We start from the raw sequence: 20,659 nt of genomic DNA on the forward strand, positions 1-20,659 counted from the left end.
TATGGCTTCTTTGCTGCAACTCTTGCCTTTTATCTGCCTGCATTTTCTTACTGTTATAGCTTCTTCATCATCATCAAATCAAACTCCCAAGGTAGATATTTATCACCATTTTCTTTGGTATATTCATCGAGATCAAAAAAAAAAACTAATAAAACAGAAGCACACTTGTTGCAATTCAAGTCTTCCTAGTTATTATTGTTCCATCAGTTTCTTGGCAACCAAATATATTCTTAAATTTTTTATTATTCTTTTGTTAATTTATTGTAATTATATTTTAAATATTCTTTGGCAGCCTTACATTGTTTACCTGGGGAGTTCATCAAAGAGTGAAAATGGAGATGCTGAAGATACAGAGTTGGCTCATTTGCAGCTATTATCTTCCATTATTCCGAGGTTAATTAGCTTTTGACGCTTTTGAAAATGTTATATATGGATTTTTGTAAATTTAGTTGCTATGTCTACTCTTTTTGCAGCGAAGAGAGTGAGAGAATATCTCTAATTCACCATTATAAACATGCTTTCAAGGGATTCTCGGCCATGCTTACAGAAGAAGAAGCTTTTGCACTATCTGGTAATTCCTCTAAGAAGGGTTTTTTGTATTTTAATCAAACATTATAGATTTTTTTTTTTTTTTTTATTTTAAATGGAAGAATCAAATTTTTAATTGTGAAACAGGCCATGATGAAGTTGTATCAGTCTTCCCTAATTTGCTTCTTAAATTCGACACAACTCGTTCTTGGGATTTCTTAGAAGCAGAAGCCGGAGAAAGAAGCAGAAGCACTTGGTCCAATTACAGAAATCATCAACCATCAACTGATGTCATAATTGGTGTTATTGACTCAGGTAAACACAAACAAAAACTTCAATTTTCTTTCTTTATGATGAGTTGTTGAAAGTGCTTAATTTTATATAAATTTCTCATTATATATATAATTGACGTTTTTGTTGTGTTTACCTGAGTCAATATATATATATATATATATATATATATATATATATATATATATAATATATATATATATATATATAGGAGCGAGAGACACACATACAAAATTTGGAAATTAGCCTCTTTCACGAGTCCACTACCCTAGGTCATAGGTATTCTCTTTAACCTAAATAATTTTCAGGGGTCCCATTTTTTTACTTTTTTTTTTTTTCTTTCTATAGAATATGTGTGGTGTGCGGCTGCAAATATGGGTCAGAGCAGTGGCGGATCAGCCACTTTTTGGCCCACCCTCAAAATTTTTTTTTTAATATTAATATGTAAATTTATATATTTTGATCCACCCTAAAAAAATATTAATGGACAAAAATAGTAATATATGATAAATTTTTATTTTAGCCCACCCTAAAAGAAATTTCTGGATCCGCTACTGGGTCAGAGTGAGAATCGAACTCCATATCTTAAGAATTATATGAATACTTTTAAGTTTTTTTAAGTTAATTAAATTAAAATCGACTCTACCCTTTAATAAATAATCGACTGAATTGGTACATAAATTAATAAGTGAAGCTTAAAAAACCATACATAACTTTTTTTTTTTCCAATTAGACTCTGCCTTTAATATATAATTGACTGTATTAGTCCATATATCCAGGAATATGGCCTGAGTCTCCAAGTTTCAATGACAAAGGATTTGGTGAAATCCCTTCAAGGTGGAAAGGTGTTTGCATTGAATCTCCTGATTTCAACAAATCCAATTGTAATAGGTGATTGTATATTTTTCTTTCTATTAATACATTTACTTATTTTTTTGGTGGTTGCACTTAAAGAATATGAATCTTTAGGTGGTACGAAACTTAGAATTAATTTTTTCATTTTTAAGAGATATTTACCCCAAATATGGAGAATCTATAAATATGAGATAGTTTGATACATTTGTTATTAATTATATACAATATGAGATAATGGTATAGGTATACGAAGACGCTGGTGGGGGCTGGTGACCCCACTCGATTTTTTCTTCTTCTAATTATTTGCTTCTATTTCACTTAAATCTTATTTTTTCCTAATTTGATATTATTTACTTTGTAATTTGGCCTTACCCATCTAAAAGTGCACCAAATTCTTTCTATTGTTTATTAAATAAATATAGATTTGTTTGTTTAAGGAGAAATTTAAAAAGATAAGTATTTGATAAATAAAATATATTCCATATTGTCTTTATCAATTATAAAGAGTAAATAGAATATTTGCTATCCTTTCTAACTTTATTTTTATTATAAATTTTAAATTATTTAATTTGAGCTTGCCCATATTAAATCCTGAATCCATCCCTGCTTGATGTAACGTAGGAAGTTGATTGGCGCAAGATACTATGTGGCCAACAAGAGTGACACTGGTTCAGCAAGGGATTATGACGGGCACGGGACTCACTGTGCCTCAACTGCGGCTGGTGCCCATGTGGCCAACGCTAGCTATTATGGCTTAGCTCAAGGCAAAGCAAGGGGTGGCTCACCTTCATCTCGGCTTGCTATCTACAGCGCCTGCAATGCATTCGGTTGCCTAACTTCAAATGTTTTGAAGGCATTTGATGATGCAATTCAGGATGGAGTAGATATAATTTCTGTCTCTCTTGGCTTCAACCAACCATACTTACATGATCCCATTGCTATTGGAGGCTTTCATGCAGAACAACATGGAGTTTTGGTAGTCACTTCTGCTGGAAACGCTGGACCTCTTCCTTCCACCATTACAAAAACAGCTCCATGGGTTTTTACTGTTGGTGCTTCAACCATTGACAGGAATTTAGCATCCACTGTGCTTCTCGCAAATGAGAAATCTTTTCAGGTAAGTTTAGATCATAACATTAATTAATTCCAATTAATTTGTAAATAATTTCTTTTAATGAGCCTTCTTCTTCGTATTTTTGTATATAGGGATCCGCCATTAGTTTTTCAAATCTCACCAGATCGAAGACTTATCCCCTTGCATTTGGAAAGGATATTGCTACTAACTTAAGCGTTGTTTCCCAAGCAAGGTAGCTGATTGTTGTAGCCATATTGGATGAGTCTAACGGTTGAGATATAATTTTTATGAGGAATGCTAGCGACTGTGACTGTCGCTTCACCAATATTATATATATTTTCTTTTATTAAATAAATATTTCATTTAAATTAGATTACCATGTCACAAGCTGTGCAGCTACCATTGCTAGCACTTCTCTTTTTACTATGTTTACTGATTTTAGTAGTTATGTATGTAGTTTGATTTTCAGTAACATGATGCAGGAGTTGCAGTATAAGATCTGTCGATCCAAACAAAACTGTCGGAAAAATCGTTGTTTGCATTTCCAGTGATTCAACTATTCCATGGGAATTATTTACGAGATTAGCCGAAGGGTACATTTTAGTGGATGAAGATTATAAATATGTGCCTTCCGATTCAGGCCTATTTCCATTTGTAGTAGTTGGCAACTCGGACGGATCTCAGATCATTAACTACATCAATTCTACCAAGTAAGTTTGTTAATGCCCATGCGAATCACTTTGTTTTAGATTTCCATATAAGCAAGCTTAAAAAATATTAGAATGTCACGATGTATCATCAGTACTATAAGGATCACATTATAATAGGAAGACATACATGCTAAGTTTACCTCTATATATATTACACAGGAATCCAACAGCAACGATCCTCCCAACAGTTGAAGTTCCAAGGTACAAGCCCGCACCAGTTGTTGCACCTTTCTCATCAAGAGGTCCAGGAGCTTTCACCGAAAACATTCTCAAGGTTATACCTTATCCCATGAACCTTCATATTAACACATAACTAGTTTTTGAAGAAGAAAAAAAGCACACATCTTACCTTAAAAATGACATAACTATGTATAGGAAATTTTCAATTCTTCCCAGCAAATATATGAAGATTTCTAAAAACAACAAAATTTATGTCAAATTTCTCTTTCCAAAAAACTTCAAAATTTTGTTTTTCAACAATTTAACTAGTGCGAGAAAACTTGGTCTGACATTTAAAAAAACCAAGCCAGCCTGAGAAAATAACTATATATGTACAACTTTTGACATTCATGTGATCGATCAGCCTGATGTAACCGCACCAGGAGTTGCCATTTTAGCTGCAATAGTTCCGGATGAAGAGAGTGATCTGACTGGAGAGAAGCCAGCAGATTATGGTTTTATGTCTGGAACATCAATGGCTTGCCCACATGTCGCTGGAGCTGCTGCTTTCATCAAATCACTGCACCCTACTTGGACTTCTACCATGATCAAATCCGCTCTTATTACAACAGGTATGTATATACATTTTTTTTAAGATTGAAAATTTACTGATTATATTAGTTAATCAACTGAATTATTTTTGTATCCGTATTTGGGTTCTTTCCTAGTTACATGATTATAAGATATATAAGATTTTCATGTTCATAATAAAACTGTATTATGAACATGAGAATATAACGAGGTACTTACATTTTATTTTAAATTTTTGCAGCCACCGTGTATGATAACATTGGAAAACCACTGAAAAACAGCTCAGGATATTATGCAAATCCACACGAGATAGGGGCTGGAGAAATTAGCCCACCTAATGCTCTTAATCCAGGATTTGTATTTGAAACAACAACGGAAGATTATTTCAGATTCCTTTGTTATTACGGTTTCTCAAACAAAATTATCAAATTAATGACAAGCACCAATTTTAACTGCCCAAAGAAGTCCAGTCACGAGCTCATCTCCAACATAAACTATCCTTCAATCTCCATAAGCAAGCTTGATCGCCACAAAGCTTTCAGAACTATCGAAAGAACAGTGACAAACGTCGGCTCGATGAATGCCATTTACACTGCAAGTATTCAAGCTCCTTCAGGATTAGCTGTGAACGTATATCCTGAGAAGATTGAGTTTGCTGAGAATGTAACAAGGGTTTCTTTCAAGGTTTCATTCAACAGCAAGGAGGCTGATAGTGGGTACAACTTTGGTTTAATAACATGGTGGGATGGTCAAGACAACTATGTTCGAATAGTGTTTGCAGTGAATGTTGAATAAGTAGAACAATATATTTTTACAATAATAAAACGGTCATTTAGTGGCGTTAAAATCTGAGACGTGTTTTACGAAAGTTTTCGTTGCCATATATGTTTTCTGCAACATGATATTTGCTTCTATTATGTTGATGGGTGAAACAGTTGTCTGGATGATATTGATGTTTGTTTCAATCTCATAATATTGATATTCTATCTAAAGAGTTTTAACAAGGATTTATCTAGTTTAGTGAGGAAAAATAATATCCTCGTTAAAGATTGAATTTCTTGTAATACATCCAAGAAATTCAACGTCTTTTACTTCATATTAATTATCTCCAACATTTATACTAATGGTTTTCCTTTATTAATATTGTAATATTAGAGGATCTTATAAAATGATATTTTTTAACACCATTTATACTTATATGTAAAATGAAGAACATTTGTAATATCCCACACCTCTTGAGAAGGAAAGGTGAAGGTTAGTTAATTTCCCACCTACAGCTTTTTAAAATATCACTTTATTATCCAAATTTATATTCTGTTTTTTATTCTAATATCGTTGCGACCCCACGCAACCACCATTCTCTTTCTCGATCACTACTCACTAAAACCTCTCAATCTCTACTCCCGTCGACCCTTCTAATCGTTGGCAATCGAACAATTAGTGTTTGCGCTATCATCCCTTTCAAGTCAAATTCCGATTAATCTCAATTACCAAAATCTAACCTTTCACAACCAAAAAACTCATCAGTCTCTCCTCTTCAAAAGTCCTAACAATCTAAACTAAGTTTACTCTTTGTTTACTATTAAAATATAAATTGAAATAATAAAATAATAATTTAAAAGTTTATAAGTAAAAAAATATTATTAAGACATGGTTTGAGTGGCAAAAGTCGTTAAGTCTATAAACCTGTGAACTCTTACTAACAAATCGTTTTACGGGTTGGAAAGCCCAACGGCACATTATGGGCTTTACCATAATAGACTATTTGTCCTTATTTAAGTATATCGAGTTGAGGTTTTGTCTATTATGATATTTTTGTATTACTCCTTTTTCTTTTTTCCTTACTTTTTGGCCGCTTTTTTAGAAAAAAGGAAAAGAATTATTTCTTTTGCTTTTTTAACACCATAAACTACGAATACTAATAGCTTTGTGAATAATCTACAAAATACTAATAACTTTGTGAATCTAAATCTATTCGGATATTTGTGATTGACAACGAAGCAAAGCAAAGTAATGGATTTATATCAAACACTCAAATATTCACAACCATTCAACCAACTATTCAACAACTTCTTAAGCAAAACCTTTAAGAATTTGCCCAACCTTAATTCGCGTTTTCCTTTTCGATTTCTTTTTATTTTAGAATTCTTTCAAAAAGGTTAAAAAAACGAAATATTTAGGAAAAACCAAAAAGAAATTGAGTTTGTATATAGTAGTTTGAGCCTCCTTCGATAACTTCTCCCCCCTTTGATAAATCATGGCTCTTCTGAATCTTCATAATCATAGTGAATTCATTAATTTACAATTTTATCCCTGTTTTACAATTTTAGCGTCATATATTAGAAAAATGGGTGGGATTCAAAAATCATTTCCCATGAAATATGTACATAAATAAAAGATGAACGGAGATTATAGTTGAAGAGAATCAATTTATCTTATCTATTAGACTATTAATTTTATTATTGAAAATGATTAATGATCTTAACTATTTGCTTTTATTTTCAATAGCTTTTGATTTTTTAATTTATTTACTAAACTTTTCATATTTTTTAAAACAAATATATGAAAATATAATCATTAATGCTTTTGAACTCGTATCCTCCTCGTGTGTTGACAATCAGGGGTTAAGAAAGCGATGAAGTTTCCAATAATGGACCAGCCGCCAATTACTAAGGCCCACCCAAACTCAATAATTAAGTTTGCGATGGCTAAGAATATGTAGTTTACCAAGAAAACAAACATAAACGACAAAAGAAAAATGTATTTTATTAATAAATTTATCTTTCCTAGTTCCTACGGAATAAAGATAAAGAATGAGAGGCGGAAAAAAACAAAATTTCTTAGTATTTTTTTCTTTATTTTTTAAATTTGTTTCATAATTAATCGTTAATGTATATATTAACCCTTTATTAATTAATTTAAACTATAATTAAATCTATTATACATGCATACATGTACTTAAAAGTTCTTATGTCTTGCAAGCATTCATATTTTCTTTTAAATCCAAACTTCAATTTTTTGCAAAAGAAACTTAATAAAAGAAGATTAAACGACATATTCACACCCGAGGTTTAGCACAATCCTAAGTTGATATCCTTAGTTGCATTTATTCTAGATTCTACCCTTAAACTAACACTGTCAGTGACTGTTGAAGGTGGTCGAAAACGATGAATGAGGTCAGCAAGTGAAGGTATGACTTTTGTAGAGAAGGATGTGGGGAATCCAATGGTGGTCTTGGAAGTGATTTTGGACTTCGAAATTAGTCGAAAAAAGCTAAAAATCGTCAGCTTGCATGTTGCTAACATGAGCCGCTTTTTGCTAACATGAACCCTTATTCAGACAAAGATAGTGTCGGTGCACTTTAGAGTGCTAACGTACGCCGCGATTCAGTAAAAAGTTAAAAATCTGTTAAAATAAAGAAAACAATATTATTGTGAGGGTGGGAATCTCGAAGAAATGCAACCAAGGGTATCAGCTTGAGATTTTACTAAACCTTAGATGGGAATATGTTGTTTGCTTATAAAAGAAATCCTTATTAATACTTTTGGCTAGTTTGTATAAATTTTTAAACACTATCCTATCCTACTATCTTATCAAATCCAATGAAATAATTATTTTTCTATTCAACTCAAAATTCAATCATATTCTATTTAACTCAAAATATTTAAAAATTAATTTTCTCAATAAAATTTATAAATTTACAAAAACACCCCTACCCACCCAACCAAATATTGCCGACAGCCGGCCATCACCGTCGAAATGACGCACAACTAGCAGGATCTGATAGATCGTGCATCGATATGGCCGTTTCTAGCAAGATCTACCATGGATCTGACCGAAAACGACCAAATCTACAGCCAAAGATCTAACTGTTGTCCATATCTGACTGTTAACGATGGCCAAATTTTGGCCATCAACAACAACCAGATCTTTGGTTGTAGAGCTAGCCATTTCTAGCCAGATCCATGGTCGATCTGGCTTGAATAGGCTAGATCGGTGCACAATCAGCCAAATCCGGTCGTGCGCTATTCTGGCAGGTTCCGGTCACCGTTCGGGGGTGGTCGGCTATTGACAATAGTTGGGTGGATGAGGGATTTTTTTGTTAATTTATAAACTTTTATTGTGTGGGCTGTTTAGTTAAATTAACAAATGTAGGGGGTTAAAAATAATCTTAATATTTTTAGAAAATATTTTCCAAAACACATTTTCAAATCCTATCATTTTTTATTAAATAGCATTATATTATAGAATACTATTATGAAAACTTAAACAAACGCAGCCAATTGTCTTTTATCAAAAAATTTCCTCATTGACAAGTTGGAAGTTTGAAAAGATGAGTACAATCCAATCATCCACTTCTTCCTTCCACATATATTATATCCCCCTCTCGAATGCTAAACCAATACTTCAATAATAGTCGTCCATGGCTTCTTTGCTGCAACTCCTCCCTTTTATCTGCCTACATTTGCTTATTGTCATTGCTTCTACTTCATCAAATCAAACTCCCAAGGTAGGTTTTCAGCACCCTTCATTTTGATATTAATTAATTAGATCGAAGAAAAATTAATATCAATTGGATCTTTATATAATTGGATGTATTTTACACATATAAAGAAAGATCTCTATAGTTTTTATAAGTTAATTCTTGGCGTCAAAATTGTCGAGAATTTTATTGAAAGTCATCTTTGGCAGCCTTATATTGTTTACATGGGAAGTTCATCAAAGACTGAAAATGGAGATGTTGAAGATACGGAGTTGGCTCATTTGCAATTATTATCTACCATTATTCCAAGGTTAATTAATTAATTTTTGACAATCTTGATCATGATTGTATTATTAATTTGAATTTTGTGTAAATTTAGATGCTATTTTTTACTCTCTATGCAGTGAAGAGAGTGAGAGAATATCTCTAATCCACCATTACAAGCATGCTTTCAAGGGATTCGCAGCGATGCTCGCAGAGAAAGAAGCTCTTGCACTATCTGGTAATTCCATTAAGAAAAGCTTTGTATGTAATATAAATAAACATTACATAGGTAATTTTTAAAAAGAAAAAGAATCAAATGAAAGGAATTTATAGTATCAGTTTTGTGAAAGCAGGCCATGAAGGAGTTGTTTCTGTCTTTCCCAATTCGCTTCTTCAACTGCACACAACTCGTTCTTGGGATTTCTTAGAAGCAGAAGGAGCCAAAAAAAAAAAAAAAGCAGAAGCACTTGGTCCCATCACAAAAATCATAAGCCATCCAGTGATGTCATAATTGGAGTTATAGACACAGGTAAAAACCCAAAAAAAAAAAAAAAAAATCTACTTTCTTATTTTATTATGAGTTGTTGAAAGTACTTTAATCATTAAAATTTTGTATTTATAATTTAGATTATAATCTATAAAATAAAACATCATATTTCTGTGCACATTAAATTAAGGAGGAACCCAAAAAAAAAAAAGAAAATGCTATTGTGTGCTATTAATATAGCATAATTTTAAATTAAAAAGATGCCTATATATATCATGTAACTGAAGCTCAAACTTATTAATTAATAATTAAACCTTAATATATTAGTGATATCCTTAGTACGTACATACATCCAGGAGTATGGCCTGAGTCTCCGAGTTTCAATGACAAAGGTTTTGGTAAAATTCCTTCAAGGTGGAAAGGTGTTTGCATGGAATCACCTGATTTCAACAAATCCAATTGTAATAGGTGATTATGTTTCTTTCTTTACTACATTTAATTTTCTTTTTATATAATTATTTATACATCCATCGTTGCTGAATTTGGAACCATTTCTAATTTGTACTAAATTTAGAATTAATTCTCTCAATTTTAAGAAATAGTTTTCACTAAATTATATAGAATAGAGATATGAAATAGTTCGAGACACATTTGTTATTCCACAAAATAAATAAATAATTTTCTTTTTATATAATTAATGGACCTGTTTGGAAGATTATTTGAAATATGATCTTATGAAAAACTATTTTAAGTTGAGTTGAGTTGGATTAAATAAAATATGGTAGGATTCTGAAAATGTGTTTGATATAATATTTGAAAATTATATCAGAGTTGGATAACATGCTGAATAGTTGTTTAGTACATTTTTTTAAAACATTTTCTAAAAACAGTTAGATTATTTTAATCCCTTACATTTGTTAATTTAACTAAACACCTCCCACAATTAAACTTAAAAAATTAACAAATACACCCTCATAATATAACTTTAAAAATTAACAAAAACACCCTCCAAAAATAAAGCCATTGTCAACGACAATATGGCTGTCGTTGACGGTTAGATCCCTAGCCGTTGTTAACGGGCAAAATTTGGTCGTCGTCAACAACCAGATAGATCTTGCTGTTTCAAGCCAGATCATTGCTAGCTGAGGTGTTTTAGTTAATTTTTAAACTTTTATTGTGGGGGGTGTTTAGTCAATTAACAAATATACGGGGTTAAAAAATAGAGAGTGTTTTGAGTTTAATAGAAAACAAGTCCCCACTCTTTTCATTTTTAATAGAAAAAAAAAATCTTATTTGATTCGAATTAATTTTCAGAACAATGATACCAATAAGTAAACAAACACATATTCTGTTTTTTAATTCAAATAAGATAATAGAAAAATGATTCAAAAAAGTGAAACAAGCAGGGGCAAAATTCTATACATATAAAACTGGAATATTAACTTTGTATTGCAAGTGATGTGATTACTTATTGTCAATATTATATTAATTCTAAAATAATAGAAAGAGTATATAACTTCCTTATAATCAACATCATTGTTAGTATATATTAGTATCTTATAATATCCCTAGAATATTGTTAGTATATATACATTAGTATCTTATAATATCCCTAGAATATTTGATTTTTCCTGTAATTATGCGAGGTTAGAATCTTTTCATATATTGTATTTCCTTATTAACTTTGGCCTTCTCCACTATATATAGATGCCTCATTTGTATAGTTGAGACACACAGAAATATACAATCATATGATTCCTCAAAGCTCTCTTTATTTCAACATGGTATCAGAGCCACTACTCTGATCTTCCTGTCCGTGCAAGCCGTTTCATTGATATTTCCTTCCACACCAACCTTGGCTTTCCTTACACTGACAGTGGGATTTTCGTGGTTTTACATCCGATTTTGCTCCCTTTTTTTATCAAATCTAATCATAAACAGAGTCTTGAGAATTTTATCGGTGTTTCTGTGTCAAGTTTTTCCCGATTCGCTTCCGCACACGCCCCCATGCGCCTCCTGAATATTCTGCATTCGCCACAAATCTCTAGCAAAGAACTTCAAGCCTATTACAGTCAACTTCAAGCCCAATCCAAGTAAGCCTTCCTTTCCAGCCCATTTGTCTTTCTTTTATAAATCAACCCATTTGGTTCAAAGTCCAGCCCAAGTCCACTTGTTGACTCGTTGACCCAAAAAAAAAAAAAAAATGTCTCACTCCTCTCCCACTCTTGATATCATTGTTCGTCCTATTGATACCATTTAAAATGGCTCAAATTATAATATGTGGGCTCAAAATATGGAAGTATTTCTTAGAGGACGAAAATTGTGGCGTCATGTTTCTGGTGATATTCTTGCCCCCAAGCAACAAGATGGTGAGAGTCTTGATAAGTTTGCATGTCGGCTTGAAGATTGGCATAGTATTCATTATAAAATATTGTCTTGGTTTATCAATACTTATGTTCCATCCATCAATAGTCTACTTCCCAAGCTTGGTAATGCTAAAGCTGCTTGGGATTTTCTTGCTAAACGATACAACTGCACTCATGATGCTTTGTTGCAGTTCCAGCTTGAGACTAAGCTTTATCAGATGCGTTAGGAATCAGGTCAGTCCATTGCTGATTTTTATTCTCAAGTTAATAATCTTTGGGAACAGTTGTCTACTGCAAATCCTCAACTCAAATGTTCTGATGACATTGCATTGTTTGCAACCTACCATGATCGTCGTAAGTTTATGCATTTTATGATGGCACTTCGTGATGATTTTGAATCTACTCGGGCCTCTCTTTTGCATGGCACACCTCTTCCCACTCTTGAGGCTGCAGTTACTGAACATATTTTCGAAGAAAATCGTCATTCAACCATGAAGATGCAAACTTCAGATTCAGTTGTTGCTGCCATCCCTAAGACTACCTTTGGATCTTCTCCAGCCTTGGGTCGTTTCCCTTCTCAATCCTCAGAGACTGTCTTTTACAAGTACTACAAACATCCAAGCCGCTCTGTTATGGAATGTCAAAAATTGCAAAACAAAAATCAGTCTCGGGCCCCCTTGTTGCAAGCTGCTGTCGTGGCTCCAACTGCTCCTTCTGCTCTTGAGTCTGCTATTGAGCCTTCTTTAGTGTCCACTACTCTCACTGCTACTGACATTGAGGCATTAATTCATCAGGTTTTATCCCAGTCTTCTAGTGCTTTGTCTGTTACCTCAGGTACATCTCCTTGGTTTTTTTGATTCTGCATGTTGTAATCACATGACCTTTGATTCCACCATTTTTTTCACAAAAATCTACTTTTTCACCCAATCCTATCATATATACTGCTGAGGGTTCTCATTTGTCTGTTAGTCACATTGGGCCCATTTCCTCCCCTACCTCATCTGTTGACAACACCTATCTTGTTCCCAAGTTATCCTTAAATCTTCTTTCAGTTGGTCAACTTTGTGAATTAGGTCTTCAACTTACCTTTTCTAATGCTGGTGTTGATGTGCAGGATCCACAGACAAGTCAACTCATTGGGACAGGCAGTAAGATTGGACGTCTGTTCGAGCTCGCTTCTTTGCAGCTTCCATCCCATCTGTCTTGCTCCATTGTTGCTCCTGCCATCTCTCCCCAATTATGGCATTCTCGGTTGGGTCATGCCTCTATACCTCGTGTTCATCTTTTGGCCTGCCAAGGTCACCTAGGTTCTATCGGTTTTGAGTCTTTTGATTGTGTTTCATGTCAACTTGGCAAACAAACTCATTTACCTTTTAATATAAGTGACTCTTTTTCGACTGCACATTTTGATTTGATTCACTCTGATATTTGGGGTCCTACACCCACTCCTACTGAGAGGGGATCTCATTATTTTGTTATCTTTGTTGATGATTATTCGTGTTATACATGGTTGTACTTGTTACAGCATCGATATGAGCTTGTTCGTGTTTACCAAACTTTTCACAAAATGGTACAAACTCAATTTTCTCGTACTATTAAAGTTTTTCATTCAGATAATGCCATGGAATACAATGACAAAACTCTCCTTGAGTTCCTGAATCAACAAGGCTCACTGTCACATCGTTCTTGTCCCTATACCTCTCAACAAAATAGTCGTGTCGAACGGAAACATCGTCATATCCTTGATACTGTAAGAGCTCTATTACTTTCTGCTTCTTTACCTGAAAAGTTTTGGGGTGAAGCTGCTCTTACTACTGTGTACACAATCAATCGGGTACCCTCACCTATACTTCACAACAAATCTCCTTATGAGCTTCTCTATGGTATGGTTCCTAACTATTCATTACTTCGTGTCTTTGGTTGTGCCTGTTTTGTTACTCTTCCTCCTCATGAACGGACCAAACTTGAATCCCGTTCTCGGATATGCTGTTTTCTTAGTTATGGCTTAACTCAAAAAGGTTATCGTTGTTATGATCCTATCTCCAAACGTCTTTGAGTCTCTCGTCATGTGGAGTTTTGGGAACACAAACCATTTACTAGCATAGCCACGTTCTCCCCTTCCTCCTCTAACCACTCACTCATATTCACTGATCCGTCTATTACTCTATTTTCTGACTCCTCTGCAGAGATTCCGAGCTCTTCAGATAGTTCTTCCACTGCTGAACCCAATCCAGTTGATGCGTTTGATGGACCACTTGCCACACCACCCATTCCTCCATCTTCTCCACTCCCTAAACCTCGTCGTTCCAGTCGGATAAGTGTTCCTCCTACTCATCTTCATGATTATCACTATTTCTCTATCCTTGCCACCCTCCACGAACCTCACAATTATCGTGAAGCTCGTACTGACCCTCTTTGGTAGCAAGCTATGTCTGATGAATTAAATGCTCTTGTCAAAACACATACTTGGGATCTGGTGGACTTGCCACATGGTAAAACTGTAGTGGGATGCAAATGGATTTATAAAATCAACACTCGAGCAGATGGATCAGTTGAACGCTACAAGGCTCGACTTGTTGCTAAGGGGTTCACCCAAGAGTATGGGATTGACTATGAGGAAACTTTTGCTCCTGTTGTTAGACTTACCTCTATCAGATCTTTACTTGCAATTACTGCTGTCCGGCGTTGGGAACTTTTTCAAATGGATGTTAAAAACGTCTTCCTTAATAGTGATCTTACTGAAGAATTTTACATGCAGCCTCCACCTAGCTATGAGCATCCTCCAAATAAAGTTTGTCGTCGTCATCGTCGTCGTACACTTTATGGGCTCAAACAGGCTCCTCGAGCTTGGTTTGAGAAATTTCAGTCAGTGGTTTCTCAACACGGGTTTTTTTGTAGCCCATATGATTCTGCACTCTTTCTTCGCACTACTAGGGCAGGTACTATCCTTCTTCTTCTCTATGTAGATGATATGATTATTACAGTGATGATATTGCTGGTATTCGAGATCTTCAAACTTTTCTTAGTCAGAATTTTGAGATGAAGCATTTGGGACATCTTAACTACTTCCTAGGCCTTGAAGTTACTTCAAATCATGATGTTTATTATCTCACTCAAACAAAATATGCCTCTGATTTACTTTCCAAAGCTGGGTTGACAAATAGTAAGATAGCCACGAGTCCACTTGAGTATAATATTAAGCTTCTGGCCACTGACGGTTCTCCCCTTGCAGATGTAACTCTTTATCGACAGTTAGTTAGCAGTCTCATTTATCTTACTGTCACCAGGCCTGGCATTTCATATGCTGTTCATATGGTCAGTCAGTTTATGAGTGAACCTCGATCTACCCATTTTGCTGCGGTTCTTCAAATTCTACGCTACATCAAGGGTACTATGTTTCATGGTCTGCACTTCTCATCCCACTCCTCTCTGGAGCTACAGGCCTATTCTGATGCAGATTGGGCTGGTAATCCTACTGATCGTCGCTCCACTACTGGTTATTGTTTCTTACTTGGTACTTCTTTGATTTCCTGGCGTAGTAAGAAACAGTCAGTTGTTGCCCGTTCTAGCACTGAGGCTGAGTATCATGCTCTTACTTATATGACATCTGAACTTTTGTGGTTACGCTGGCTTCTGAAAGATATGGGTGTTCCTCAATTAATAAGTTCTCCTCTTAACTGTGATAATCGTAGTGCCATCCAGATTGCGCATAATGATGTGTTTCATGAGCATACTAAACATATTGAGATTGATTGCACTTCATCCGCCATCATCTTCAGCAGGGTGTCCCCCAATTACATTCAGTTTCTTCTGAAGATAATCTTGCTGATATTTTCATGAAATCCCATCCACCTGGTCGACTTGGTGATCTTGTTTCCAAACTCCAGTTGACTTCGCCACCAAGAGTTTGAGGGGAGATGTTAGTATATATTAGTATCTTATAATATCCCTAGAATATTGTTAGTATATATTAGTATCTTATAATATCCCTAGAATATTGTTAGTATATATACATTAGTATCTTATAATATCCCTAGAATATTTGATTTTTCCTGTAATTATGCGAGGTTAGAATCTTTCCATATATTGTATTTCCTTATTAACTTTGACCTTCTCCACTATATATAGAGGTCTCCTTTGTATAATTGAGACACACATAAATATACAATCATATGATTCCTCAAAGCTCTCTTTATTTCAACAATCATATTGACGAATAAACAAGCATTAATACTTGAGATATTAATTAGATTATACGATCTTGTAATGTAGGAAGTTGATTGGTGCAAGATACTACGATAATACCAACCAGAATGCTACTGATTCGTCTAGGGATTACATTGGGCATGGGACTCACACTGCTTCGACTGCGGCCGGTGCCCATGTGGGCAATGCTAACTATTATGGCTTAGCAAAAGGCAAAGCAAGGGGTGGCTCACCATCATCTCGGCTTGCAATCTACAACATCTGCAATCAAACTGATTGTTCAACTTCAAACATTTTGAAGGCGTTTGATGATGCAATTCATGATGGAGTAGACATACTTTCTCTCTCTCTTGGGATTGAAGCCCCGTACTTACAAGATCCTGTAGCTATTGGCGCCTTTCACGCAGAAGAAAATGGAGTAATGGTAATCGCTTCTGCTGGAAACTCTGGACCTCTTCCTTCCACTGCTATAAATACAGCTCCATGGATTTCTACTGTTGGTGCTTCTACCATTGACAGGACTTTCGTATCAACTGTGCTTCTCGGAAATGGGAAAGCTTTCCAAGTAAGATCATTTTTTAATATTCATCAAATTATTAAATTCATTTAAATTAATTTGCATCTAATGTCTGGAATGTTGATAGGGATCTGGGATTAGTTTATCAAACCTCTCCCATTCAAAGACTTATCCCCTTGCATTTGGAAAGGATATTGCTACTAACTTAAGCGTTTTTTCTCAAGCAAGGTACGTATTTTTATAATATAACTTAAATGTAGAGTTCAGATTTAATACTCTTGAGTATTAAATAATTGGTCCTCTTATTAGACCTTAGAAGATCTCAGGTCAGAAGAGGACCCTGATTCCATATATAGATTTTAATTCAGTACTGATGTACGATAGTTTTGTTCAAACTAATAATATGCAGGAGTTGCAGTGGAGGATCATTGGATCCAAAGAAAATAGCGGGCAGAATAGTTGTTTGTATTACCAGTAACTCAACTGTTTCATATGAAACTATGATATTAGCCAAAGCCAAAGGGTACATTTTAGTGGATGAGGTTTACAAAGCTGTGCCTTTCAGTACAGGCCTATTTCCATTTGTAATAGTCGGCAACTCTCAAGGATTTCAAATCATTAACTACATCAATTCCACCAAGTAGGCTTATTGATATTGCTTTTTCAGCTTTTGTAAATGCCATGTGAAACACTTTGTTTTAGCCATTAATGGGTCTTAATGTAGACAGATAAATGCTAAGTTTTCTATAACTTTATCCAGGAATCCGACAGCAACGATCCTTCCAACAGTTGAAGTTCCAAGATACAAGCCAGCACCAATTGTTGCATCTTTCTCATCAAGAGGTCCAGGACCTCTCACAGGAAATATCCTCAAGGTTTTATCCTGTCTCGTGAACCTTCGTCTGGTTAAAAAAAAAAAAAAAAAAATTGCTCAAATTTTTTATTTCCAAAAGACTAGACAAAATTTTGTGTTTTAGCAATGTTTAGCTAGTGCAAGAAACTTGGTAAACACTTTAAAAAGATCAAGCCATCAGCTGAAGAATTAAATATATCACTTTATATATATCTTCAAGGTTTAACATTTATGTGATCAGCCCGATGTAACCGCACCCGGAGTTGCCATTTTAGCTGCAATAGTTCCGTTTGGAGAGAAGCCAGCTGATTATGGTTTTATGTCTGGAACATCAATGTCTTGCCCACATGTCTCTGGAGCTGCTGCATTCATCAAATCAGTACATCCTACTTGGACTTCTTCCATGATCAAATCAGCTCTTATGACAACAGGTACATATAATATAAGTTTTGGTACTCATAATAAAAATAGGATTATCATATATGTATATATATTAGAAGTTGTGCCATCATATTTATATAGACTTAAAGAAATAAACGGTGAAGAAATGGTATGAGAAATATGCTTGCAAGATCTAGATAAAATTGGAGGAGTTACAGTAGAAATTCAGAAGATAAAATTGAATAAAAAATATAAGCTAAATTATTAGCTTGAGAAATGCTTAGGGTGTGTTTGATTGGGGGTAATAAGGGATTACTTGGGTAATGTTATTTTATATTACTTAATTATTACATTTGGTTGTCAAGTAAGTAAGATTTCGGTAATCTTTCAAAACCAATAATAATTACTGTTGATAAGGTAATCTGATTACCTCCAGGTATTTTAAGATTACTTGGTAATCTTAATTTTGTTATAATTTTACCCTTTATTAATAAAAAAAATTTACACAATAATGCCTTTGATTGAAAAACAATTTACAAAAATACTAATCGACTATTTTATCCTTATATACAAATTTTTTAGGACATAAATACCCCTAAAACTTAAAAAAATTACCCAAGGGTGGTGGTTGGATCTGGCCACCACCGCCAACGGCCATCGTTTCATGGCTATATATCTAGCCTTTCACGGCCAGATCTCCACTGTCGCCAGCACGGGCAGTGACTTGGGGTGGATGGGGGTGTTTTTGTTAAGTTTTAAACTTTTTTGTTACTGTGGTGTTTTAACTAAATCTAAAATGTAGGGGGTTAAAAAAATTATTCAAATAGTAATAATAATATATTAATATTTAAAAAGAAAGGCAATTTAGTAATTTACATAACATACCCACCAATTTATTCCTCCCAACCAAACATATTAATATAACATGCCCACCAATTTATTCCAACCAACCAAACACATTTCCCTAAATATTCTCAGTAATATTCAAGGTAATCTATCTTTTCAGTAATACAACATCCTAGTAGTACAACATTTTCTGAATCAAACACACCCTTAAAATACAAAGAGAATGATTAATTCAAACATACCATGCACAATTATCTTGTTAAAAAGAAATTATATATATATAGACACACAAATTGGTTTTTGTCGAAAATACTTGATTATGTAAACAAACTTTCATAGAATCAATATATATACAAAGTAGAACCTCTCTATAGTCATAATGGTAGGACTAAACAAATTTTATTATTATTATAAGGTTATAATCTATTATAGGTGTAGTTACAAAAAATATTGTTTTGACTTAGGTAACCTTAGTGTAAGTGGCATAGAGGTAAAGTATGCACCATTAATAATCAATTAATGAAGCATGTCAATTCTAAGGTATAGACATTAATAAAAGAGATGGACATAATTCCTTGCCAAGAAGCTCTAAACATGTTTGAGAATCTAGAATATTTTGACTTCAACAAGAAGGTGTCTATACTGGCGAGTTATTACATCTTCACAAGTTCAAAGATGTGGTAAGAACTCTAAAACATAAATCATTGTCTCAAACAACTTTAGATAAATATTTTACTTCATCTTAAATCTTTAATGTTGGCTTTTTGGCAATATATAGATAATTATTATTATGTGAAGGCAAGTTCCTTAAGACATGACCTAGAAAACTTATAATTTATTACAATATGAAATTTATTCTTATCTATTACTGGCCGAATTAGTTGGGACCATAATTTTTTATAACTACATTAAGGTTATTTTTATATAGAATATCACTATAGAGAGTTTTTAATATATATATATAAATTCTATGTCAAATAGATAGTTAATTTTTTAAAGATTTATTGTCAATTACTAACTATAATTATTTTGTTTTGCGAATATACAATAAGATAATTACATTATTTTGTTTCAAATTTGCAGCAAGTGTGTATGATAACATTGGAAAACCATTGAAAAACGACTCAGGCTACTATGCGAATCCACATGAGATGGGGGCTGGAGAAATTAGCCCACATAATGCTCTAAATCCAGGATTTGTATTCGAAACAACAACAAAAGATTACCTCAGATTCCTTTGTTATTACGGTTACTCTAACAAAATCATCAAAGCAATGTCAAACACCAACTTCAACTGTTCAAAGAACTCCAGTCACAAGCTCATCTCCAACATAAACTATCCTTCAATCTCCATAAGCAAGCTTGATCGCCATAAAGTTGCCACAATTGTAAAAAGAACAGTGACAAATGTCGGCTCGGTGAATGCCACGTACGCCGCCAATGTGCAAGCTCCCTCAGGGTTAGCAGTGAATGTTTATCCTAAGAAGATTGAGTTTTCTCAGAATAAAAAGAAGGTTTCTTTCAAGGTTTCATTTAAAAGCAAAGACCCTGATAGTGGGTACAATTTTGGCTCAATAACATGGTGGGATGGTCAAGACAACCATGTTCGGATGGTGTTTGCAGTGAATATTGTTCAATAAGCTGGTCAATTTTCTTAGAAGAATGAATAAATTATTTAATGCCATGAAATTTTGAATGGTGTTTTGTGAAAGTTTCATAGTCATTATGTTTCATTTCTACTCTAATAATGATAAATTGATAATCAGATGGGAATGATTCTTATACGTGTGAAAAACTCTTAAATTCTTTTTTGTAAGTTGGTGAAATTATTATTTTATGGATAATACTAGTCTCATTGACATCTCTCACTAACCCCATGTGGAAACTTGCAATTGACTTGGTCAGGCGGAACCCATTATTAGACAGGCAGGACCCATGCGAGTTAATCAATTGTGAGCTGACATGTGGCGTTTGTGAGAAAAATTTAGAAGTGTTTGTTAGTGTAGTGTTACCCTTATTTAATTTTTTTATCAACAAGATGTTCGGG

The 20,659-nt window shown here is 33.9% G+C and overlaps 1 protein-coding gene and 1 pseudogene across 1 annotated transcript; both read left to right on the plus strand.

The window, feature by feature from the left end:
• The first annotated feature begins 1 nt into the window (after position 1).
• On the plus strand, positions 2-5,004 carry LOC116124273 (CO(2)-response secreted protease-like). The gene is made up of 11 exons (XM_031409965.1): positions 2-91; positions 293-393; positions 474-571; positions 676-843; positions 1,599-1,710; positions 2,296-2,791; positions 2,881-2,981; positions 3,232-3,459; positions 3,619-3,733; positions 4,043-4,250; positions 4,451-5,004. Exons 1-11 carry the CDS (start codon positions 2-4, stop codon positions 5,002-5,004), a joined length of 2,271 nt encoding a protein of 756 aa, XP_031265825.1.
• A 3,493-nt stretch (positions 5,005-8,497) lies between these two features.
• On the plus strand, positions 8,498-20,439 carry LOC116124249 (annotated as a pseudogene).
• The last annotated feature ends 220 nt before the right edge of the window (positions 20,440-20,659 follow it).

This window comes from Pistacia vera, unplaced genomic scaffold (assembly GCF_008641045.1).
Source record: "Pistacia vera cultivar Batoury unplaced genomic scaffold, PisVer_v2 Contig151, whole genome shotgun sequence".
Taxonomy (NCBI): Eukaryota; Viridiplantae; Streptophyta; class Magnoliopsida; order Sapindales; family Anacardiaceae; genus Pistacia; species Pistacia vera.

Excerpts from the sequence above, each read along its gene's own strand:
- LOC116124273 (XM_031409965.1), top strand. The coding sequence starts at position 2 with ATGGCTTCTTTGCTGCAACTCTTGCCTTTTATCTGCCTGCATTTTCTT. Across the intron at positions 3,460-3,618 it reads AACTACATCAATTCTACCAA|GAATCCAACAGCAACGATCC; the intron begins GTAAGTTTGTTA and ends TATATTACACAG. Across the intron at positions 3,734-4,042 it reads TCACCGAAAACATTCTCAAG|CCTGATGTAACCGCACCAGG; the intron begins GTTATACCTTAT and ends GTGATCGATCAG.